The sequence below is a fragment of the Mobula hypostoma genome, chromosome 17 (assembly GCF_963921235.1).
Source record: "Mobula hypostoma chromosome 17, sMobHyp1.1, whole genome shotgun sequence".
Classification (NCBI taxonomy): domain Eukaryota; kingdom Metazoa; phylum Chordata; class Chondrichthyes; order Myliobatiformes; family Myliobatidae; genus Mobula; species Mobula hypostoma.
Window position 1 is genome coordinate 27,836,554 of NC_086113.1, and position 10,058 is coordinate 27,846,611.

General features: G+C 37.1%; 1 protein-coding gene across 4 annotated transcripts in view; it reads left to right on the forward strand.

Annotated features, from left to right (window-relative positions):
• Positions 1-8,891, forward strand: part of LOC134357903 (cadherin-12-like) — a 669,532-nt gene extending 660,641 nt beyond the window's left edge. For all 4 annotated transcript variants that reach the window (XM_063069667.1, XM_063069666.1, XM_063069668.1 and 1 more), the window contains 2 exons: positions 260-511; positions 8,006-8,891. In XM_063069667.1, coding sequence (XP_062925737.1) covers positions 260-511; positions 8,006-8,493 — 740 coding nt within the window. In that variant the 3' untranslated portion in view covers positions 8,494-8,891. The remainder of the gene's footprint in view (positions 1-259; positions 512-8,005) is intronic.
• The last annotated feature ends 1,167 nt before the right edge of the window (positions 8,892-10,058 follow it).

A 10,058-nucleotide genomic window follows, 5' to 3' on the forward strand; every position in this document is an offset into this window, starting at 1 on the left:
TATGGCCATCATGTACCAATGCATTGGTGCTTTGGTCCTCATTTTTTTGTGTGACTAGATATCTCATTTGGGAGTTGAACTCATGCTTTTCTGACTTGGAGGTAGGAGTATGGACGAGTGAGTCACAGTTGAGAAAAAAAAATGAAGTTGTGTGAGATCACTTGAAATGCTTTGCCAAAGAACTGACGCATAATAATTCTCTAACGTTGTATAATTTGTTTTACATTTTTTAAAATCTTCTTTCTTGTGCTTGCCTTAGACAACACAGCTGGAATCTTATCTAAGAGGAACGGCTACAGTCGCAGACAATTGGAGCTCTATTTCCTTCCAGTTGTGATCTCAGACAGTGGCTACCCTACACAAAGCAGCACAAATACTTTGACAATACGAGTCTGCGGATGTGATATGGATGGTACAATCTTATCCTGTAACGTAGAGGCAATCTTTCTGCCAGTGGGCTTGAGCACAGAGGCATTGATAGCAATCTTGCTTTGCATTATTATACTTCTTGGTGAGTCTGACACTACAACATGGTTCAACGGGCTTTGGTGACACATTAAATGGGTGAACAATCACCAATAAGGCTTAGTGAGTTAAAATGAAAATGTCATTATAGTTTATTGATGTCTTGATGCTTGTAACTTCATAAATCACATGTACATCCATAAATTGAAATAACAGCCAAGCCAATATTTCTTATTCAAAAGAAAATTAGTGGTAAACTGAATTTAAAAAAAAAAGAGAAGGAATACTAGATATACACAGAACAGGGAAGCCAATGCCCCAATTCCTTTCTTTTTTTCTTTTTAAATCTTTTTATTGAGTAAGTATACAAAAAAGGTAAGCCATATAAACATTAATACAATGTTAAAGTACAATAAAATTCCAAAAGATAACAATACCAAAAAGAAAATACTACAAACAATGTAATTTAAGCATAAGAAACCAAGATAACATAATAGTATACTAGATTTTATATATATCAATGGAAAAAAAAAGAAAAAAAAACCCCCCAAAAAAAAACCCACCGTGCAACTACCTAAAAGCAAAGCAAAGCAATGGGCTAACTTGAAACCAAACAGAGTTAAACTTAAAATCACGTCCTCAATCCCGACCTCCATTAAAACAGTGAAAAAAAAACAAGAAGGGTAAATATTACATTAAATGAAAATATCGAATAAAAGGTCCCCAAATCTGTTCAAATTTAAATGAAGAATCATAAAGGTTACTTCTAATTTTCTCCAGATTCAAACATAAAATCGTCTGAGAAAACCAAAAAAAGGTAGTTGGAGCATTAAGCTCTTTCCAATGTTGTAAAATACATCTTTTCGCCATTAAAGTAAGAAATGCAATCATTCTACGGGCTGAAGGGGAAAGATTACTAGAAATTTTAGGTAGTCCAAAGATAGCAGTAATAGGGTGAGGAGAGATATCTATATTTAATACCTTAGAAATAATATTGAAAATATCTCTCCAAAAAGTTTCCAAAGTAGGGCAAGACCAAAACATATGAGTTAAAGAGGCTATCTGCCCCGAACATCTATCACAGAAAGGATTAATATGCGAGTAAAAACGCGCTAACTTATCTTTGGACATATGTGCTCTATGAACCACTTTAAATTGAATTAGGGAATGTTTAGCACAAATAGAGGAAGTATTAACTAATTGTAAAATCTGCCCCCAATCATCCACAGAAATGGTAAGCCCCAATTCCTGTTCCCAATCTACCCTAATCTTATCAAATGGAGCTTTCCTAAGTTTCATAATAATATTATAAATCATAGCCGATGCACCTTTCTGACATGGATTAAGGTTAATTATCGAATCTAAAATATATATAGGAGGAAGCATTGGAAAGGAAGAAAGTATAGTACTTAGGAAATTTCTAACTTGTAAATATCTAAAAAAATGTATTCTTGATAAGTTATATTTATTAGATAATTGTTCAAAAGACATAAGGGAACCATCTAAAAATAAATCCAAAAACCGTAAAATACCCTTAGTCTTCCAAGTTTGAAAAGCGCGATCCGTAAAAGAGGGAGGAAAAAATATGTTGCCTAAAATAGGAATCGCTAACCCGAATTGATTAAGATCAAAAAATTTTCTGAATTGAAACCAAATGCGCAAAGCATATTTAACTATCGGGTTAGAGACCTGCTTAAGGCGTTTCGAATCAAAAGGAAGAGAGGAACCTAAAATAGAACCAAGTGTATAACCCTGAACAGATTGTAATTCCAATGCTACCCATTTAGGAATAGATAGTATGTCCCGGTCAAGTAACCAAAATTTCATATGTCGAATATTAATAGCCCAATAATAAAATCTAAAGTTAGGTAATGCTAAACCTCCATCTCTCTTAGCTTTCTGTAAATGTATTTTACCCAGTCTCGGATTCTTATTCTGCCAAATAAATGAAGAAATTTTAGAGTCAACTTTATCAAAAAAAGATTTAGGAACGAAAATTGGTAATGCCTGAAACACATATAAAAATTTTGGCAAAAAAAACATCTTAACTGCATTAATACGACCAATCAAAGTTAAATATAAGGGAAACCATTTAGATGAAAGTTGAGTAATATGGTCTATTAATGGTAAAAAGTTAGTCTTAAATAAATCTTTATGTTTACAAGTAATTTTAATCCCAAGATATGAAAAGTAATTATTAATCAATTTAAATGGAAATTTATAATATAAGGGAAGATGTTTATTAATCGGAAAAAGTTCACTCTTACTAAGATTTAATTTATAACCTGAGAAAAGACCAAATTGTGCTAATAACTCTAAAACAGCAGGAATGGATCTCTCAGGATTAGAAATATATAAAAGTAAATCATCAGCATAGAGTGATAATTTATGGGACTTTAATCCCCGAGTTATCCCAGTAATATTTGAAGATTCTCGAATAGCAATTGCAAGAGGTTCTAATGCAATATCAAATAATAGGGGACTAAGAGGACAGCCTTGTCGAGTACCACGAAAGAGAGGAAAAAAAGGTGAGTTTAAGGAGTTAGTACGCCCCAATTCCTTAAAATGCTATCAATTTGAAATGTTAGAACGTTTATAACAATTCTAATTATGAGACATGTGAGCAGAATTAGGCCATTTGGCCCTTTGAGTCTGCTCTGCCATTTGATCACAGTTTGTTTATTTTCCCCCTCAACCACAATTCTCCTGCTTTCTGCCTATAAACTTTGATGCCCTTACTAATTAAGAAACTACCAACCTCAGTTTGAAGTATACCCATTTACTTAGACTCCAACTGTCTGTGGAAGTTGATTCCATAGATTCACCATCCTTTTGCTAAAGAAATCCCTCATCTTATTTCTAGAGCGATGACCTTCTATTCTGAGGCTGTGCCATGATATATGATGCTTAGCTGAAACCACATTTGAATGGATTTGTTAGCATTTTAGGTCTCAGGTTTAAGTTTAACCAGCTTTTTTATGTTTTAGCAACCATTTTCATCTTAACCTTAACTGATATAGCACATGAAATAGATGTGCTTTATTGATTACGTATAGTTCTGTAGTAGAGTGACAAATGACAAGTGGAAATTCAAGTTGCTAATTTTCCTCTACTCTACAGAAAATTGATTGTATTTTTATCAGGGTAAAAATTTAGTTTCATTTCTGATTTGTCCAAAAGTGTTTGAAAGGATGTACACTATACTGAATGAAGCTTTTTTTCTGTCCTGAGTGCCCCAGACTTTTAAAACAATATGTTCACTAAGTAAATAAGAGGACCACAGCCTATTTGGCTGCTTCTTGCCGTTGGTAATTTTTAACAGCAAAATCGTCAGGCAGATGGAGAAAATGAAGTAGCATCTGTGGAGACAATGAGATGGTCAATGTTATTGACTGAGCTGAGACCCTATATCAGGATTGGGCAGTTTATTGTCTGCTTCAGTTTCCATCTACTGCAATCTAGCCAGACATTGGCTATTCACTTACTAATTGATTACAAGGATTATTGACTAAATATGTAGAAATCATAGTTTACATTCAGTGATGAAGTTTTAGGAAAATTTATATTAAACCAACCTTATCGAAAAACCCTTTGAATGTTGCATGATAACCTCTAATGGACAAAATGGGTCAATAATGATAAAAAGTGACAGCTGTGGGTTTATCGTCCCTACACATGCCAAGATGCAAAGAGCCAAACTAACCCCCGATGAGAGTGTCCTAGTCTAGTTAACGGTTATAAGCGTTTCCTTGACAACTTGATCTGGCCACTCTGTTTCACTCTTCCTGCAACTATTTTTACCCATGGAAGGGAAAGGGTAGGGGGAAGCCTATTGTTGATTGTGAGCTCTAAGCTAATGCAAGACTAATAATTGCTGTTGTAATCACTCTCCACACATACATTCCCTCACCTTCAGTATCAGGGTATGATTTTGACTGGTAAATGAAAACTCTGAGATTATGTTAGTGTTTGCAGGCAAAATGATATTGTTCCATTCTAAAGTTCTTCTGTAAAGAAGCAGTTATTGTAAAAAGGAATGGCTAGAGTAGGGGTTTAACATATCAAATATCTAGATAATTAAAAATGCTGATGTGCAAACAATGATTTAAGTGGTAATTCTATCTTGAAATTAAATATTAATTTTTCTAAGTTTAATGCCTTAAAGTGTTTTCTTTGGAATTTCCAAGCCAAGAAAATACCAAGAAGGCTCTTCTTTCAGTGGTGTAAAACAGTTGAAACAACCATAATATTTCCCTTACCTCTCTAGATAGGGAATATCAGTGATAACTTTTAGCCACCAGTTCTCCACTCAAACACAATTTCACTCACACTTGGGGATTTTTCATGAATTCAGCCCTGACAGAATCTGAAGTAATGCACTGTCAAAACTTAATTCAGGCCAACAATGCAGTTGAGGGTCAAAGGAAGGGTTCCTTACTTTGTTATAGTAGAAGATATCTACTATAACATTTCCCATAGTGGTGATATATGCAGTGGGGAGAAATGAATGGAACAGATGATTTTGCAGAGAGCTGCATTAAACTTTCAACACAGCAGTCATTAGTAAATTATGAGAAGTGAATCTCATGTTTTTGGGATGCAACGTGCTTCCCTTGGTGAAAGTATGAGTGGCCCAATGGGCAAGACATAAAGGGCCCGTGTCTCTTTGCAGAGAGGACAATAAATAGGATGTACTTAAGATAATTAAGAGAGGTATTAGAAGAACTTTGTGGAAAATCATACTTCACCCAGGACATGGTTGTGTTCTGGGTCACACTGTTTAATGAGATGGTCGAGGCAAGACTCCTTATACTGTACAAACGAGACGGGTTGCACCTAAACACAAGGGTGACCAATATTCTCATGGCAGGTTTGTAAGAGATGTCTGGGATGGTTGAACTAATTTGGCAGGGGCATGGGAACCGGATGAATGGACTCAATATAGTATGAATGGTAAAAGAGCTAAGATAGCGTGCAGTCACGACTGTCAGGAAGGGCAGGCAGATGATAAGACAAAATTGCAGTCAGCAGGGTGAGTATCAGTGCTTTAAGGATGCGGAATCAAAAAGAGCAGCAAATACAGTACTCAAAATGTTATATTTCAATGCATGGAGTATAAGAAACAAGGTGGATGATCTTGTTAGACTATTACAGATTGTCAGGTATGTTGGGGAAGTCCAGAACAAGGGGTCACAGTTTGAGGATAAAGGGGAAGCCTTTTAGGACCGAGATTAGGAAAAACTTCTTCACACAGAGAGTGGTGAATCTGTGGAATTCTCTGCCACAGGAAACTGTTGAGGCCAGTTCATTGGCTATATTTAAGAGGGAGTTAGATATGGCCCTTGTGGCTACGGGGGTCAGGGGGTATGGAACGAAGGCTGGGGCGGGGTTCTGAGTTGGATGATCAGCCATGATCATAATAAATGGTAGTGCAGGCTCGAAGGGCTGAATGGCCTACTCCTGCACCTATTTTCTATGTTTCTATGTTTCTATGTTCTGGCCATCACTGAATCATGGCTAAAGGATGGTTGTGGTTGGGAGCTGAATGTTCACAGTTACACATTGTATCAGAGGGATAGGAAGGTAGGCAGAGGATGTGGCATGGGGCTGTTGGTAAACAATGGCAACAAATCAGTAGAAAGACGTGGCATAGGATCAGAAGATGTTGAATCATTGTGAGTTAAGTTAGGAAACTTCAACGGTAAGAGGACCCTGATGGCAATTATATACAGGCCCCCTAACAGTAGCTGGGATGTGGATCATATATTACAACAGGAAATAGAAAAGGCGTGTCAAAAGGGCAATGTTATGATAGTCATGGGAAAATTTAACATGCAGGTTGATTGGGAAAATCATGTTGGTAATGGATCTCAAGAGAGTGAGTTTCATGAATGCCTATGAGATGGCTTTTTAGAGCTGTTTGTTGTTGGGCCTACTGGAGGATCAGTTATACTGGATTTGGTGTTATGAAATGAACCAGAGGCAATTAGGGAGCTTAAGGTAAAAGAGCCCTTTGGAGCCAGTGATCACAATACGATTGAGTTCAACTTGAAAATTGATAGGGAGAAAGTAAAGTCTGATGCAGCAGTATTTCAGTGGAGTAAAGGAAATTACAGTGGTATGAGAGAGGAGTTTCCAAAGTAAATTGGAAGGAGCTGCTGGCAGGGATGACAGCAGAGCAGCAATGGCATGTGTTTCTGTGAAAAAGGTGCAGGACAGGGATATTCCAAAAATGAAGAAATACTCAAATGGCAAAATAGTACAACCATGGCTGACAAGGGAAGTCAAAGCTGATGTAAAAACAAAAGAGACGGCATACAACAAAGCAAAAATTATCAGGAAGATAGAAGACTGGGAAGCTTTTAAAAACATACCGAGAGCAACTAAAAGAATCATTAGAAGAGAAAATATGAAATATGAAAGCAAACTAGCAAATAATATCAAAGTGGATAATAAAAGCTTTTTCAAGCATGCAAAAAATAAAAGAGAGATGAGAGTGGATATAGGTCCGCTAGAAAATGAGGCCGGAGAAATAATAACAGGGGCAAGGAGATGGTAGATGAACTAAATGAGTGTTTTGCATCAGTCTTCACTGCGGAAGACTCTAGCAGTGTGCCAGATGTTGTAGTGTGTGAAGGAAGAGAAGTGAGTGCAGTTACTATTACGAGAGAGAAAGTGCTCAAAAAGCTGAAAGTTCTAAGGATATATAAGTCATCCAGACCAGAAAAAATATACCCTAGGGTTCTGAAAGTAGTAGCAGTGGAGATTGTGGAGGCATTAGCAATGATCTTTGAAAAATTATTGGACTCTGACATGGTGGCAGAGGACTGGAAAATTGCAAATGTCACTCCACTCTTTAAGAAAGGAGGAAGGCAGCAGAAAGGAAATTATAGACCAGTTAGCCTGACCTCAGTGATTAGGAAGATGTTAGATTTAATTGTTAAGGCTGAGATTATGCAGGACTTGCTGACACAGGACAATATAGGACAAAATCTGCATGGTTTCCTTAAGCCAGGCAGTTATGTTAGAGCATGGGGCCATATTGGATTGGTATTGTAGAGCAGCTGGGAAGAAATAATTGAGAAAGACTGAAGCATCTAGCATTGCCACCAGAAGTTCTTCTGATAAGTTCAGTGAAAGGTAATGGGTTGGCCATTTGACCACTATATCACCCCACCTCTTTTTTGAAACCAATAGCTAATATGGTTCAAAATATTTAAACTTTGATAAGAATACTTCTCTAATGAAGAAAATCATCCATTGTTCTATGTGCTAAGTGGGTGATATAGTGACGTGTGCAAGAGGACAAATTTCTCTCCCACCCTGTTCAATAATTGTTTTTGGTCAGGGATTTCAATTCAAGAAATATTATTTATTCTTAACTTAATTCTCAATGTATCAATTCAGACCTTAATTGATCATTGTTAGGTTGCAAGTTAATACCTTAATTATAAAGTTTTTTGATCTTTGCCATTCAGCTGATTTTTTATGCTTTTCACTTAGAAGAAATGTATTTTAAACTTCTTACAATTTTATTTAGTTATTGTCGTGCTGTTTGTGGCATTAAGAAGACAAAGGAAGAAAGAAATCTGCATGACTTCGAAGGAGGATATCAGAGACAATGTAATCAGTTATGACGACGAAGGAGGTGGAGAGGAAGACACCCAAGCTTTTGACATTAGCACACTAAGGAAACCTGACTTAATTGAAGATATACAGCTACGAAGAGATGTAATGCCTGAGACCCGCCATCCACATCGTCAGACCATAATAGTGAAAAATAGCACAAACATCAGAGACTTCATCGACCAGCGATTGCGAGAGAACGATGCAGATCTCAGTGCACCTCCTTATGATTCACTGGTTACATACGCTTACGAAGGGAACTGCTCATTGGCTGAGTCACTCAGCTCTTTGGAATCAGTTAATGCAGATATGGATCAGGATTATGATTACCTCACCAACTGGGGACCACGGTTTAAAATACTGGCAGACCTTTATGGAGCAGAGAAAACCAACAGTCGATAAATAGTAAAAAGCAACAGTAAATACGCGGTTTGGTAAATTTAAGGACAAATGAGTTTTGTCTCTTTTTTTTTGGTTATGGCTGCCGTTGTTATTTGCTATGTCAACTATTGTTTTACTGTGAAATAGTCTTATTAGGTACCACAAAGATATGATTGTGAGATTATTGTGACATTGTGAAATTGGAGAGAGGCAGACTCAAGCAGTTTCTTTGACATAATTGGCCATACAGTTGTAACTGCTAAAGAAATCAAAGCTGCAGTTTTTTTGTTCTGCAATCTCCACTAAAGTGCCTCAATGAACTTTGAACACTGCAGATCTTTATGCTCTTCAGAAAGAGTGCAAGTTTTTATTATACAGCTAAAAGGTGTTCTTAAGTTGAATTAAAAGACACTTCAATAAAAGAACCAACAGCATAAACGTAGGTGTTTGTACTGATGATAGTGATTGCTGATTCGCCTAACTCCTTTAAAAATTAGCAGCCTGGAATACTAACTGCCAACCCTGGATGCTTTGCTTTGCAACTTTAACACGGTACTGGTTATTAGATCATACCAATTTTGTTTTCTATCTGTGCTGCTGATTGTGCTACAGCTGTTGCGAGCATTCAGATAAACAGCCTTCACTTTTGTCTCTTTATTATCTTGCCCTGCTCGAGCTGTAGTTGGAGACAGAGTCCTATGTCGTATACTCAAACACTTCCTCAGATGCTCCGATTACCAATTATCATCTTGCCTTACCCTTCCTCAATAACTTTCTAAATTTCTTTTTTTTCTGAAACCCTTCCATGCTTGATCAGTCCAAATACGTAAATAATAACCTTATCTATCTCCAATTCATTGGCCCCAACAATTCGTGAAACCTGTCCTGATGGAATGGTTCCCTATTTCTTGAGTACTAATGCCAGTGCCCCATGAATTGAAACCATTCATTTGCAGACCAGTCCTTTCTAGGTTTCTTTTGATTAGTGCTATGTGATCTGGGTCGGCAGGCATGGATCCAGTTTCAAGTCGTGTTTGAAAGGCAGCCCTCCAGCACTGCAACAACATAGTGGCATCAAGTTTGAAGTGAAAACTGGCAATGTGAAAAAAAGGTAAGTGACTACTAAATGATCTTACCAGCACCAACCCTAAATCCTCCCCATTCCCTCCTCCCAACCATTCGCCGACCTTTGGTTTTGCTGCTGTACAGATTCAGTGACTCAGAATTATTTGATCTAGATCACAGTGTATTTGTGAGGAGTGTGCACATTCTTCCTGTCACTTTATTGGTTTTCCTGGGCAGTCTGATTTCCTCCTACATCTCAACAATATGCTAATACTTACTTGGCTGCTGGAAATTACCATTAGTGTAGTTGGGAGGAGGGCAGGAAATCCAGGAGGAATTGATAAGCGTGTGAGAGAGAACAGGTGATGGGGAAATAATTAGCGGAATTAGACTGATGATGAATGCTCTGAAAAACAGCCCAAATTCAATGGCCTCTTTCTACATTATAAGGTGATATGATGCAATATAAGATATGAGATCACTAGCAAATCCCTGGAAAATGTGGATCACTTTCCATATCT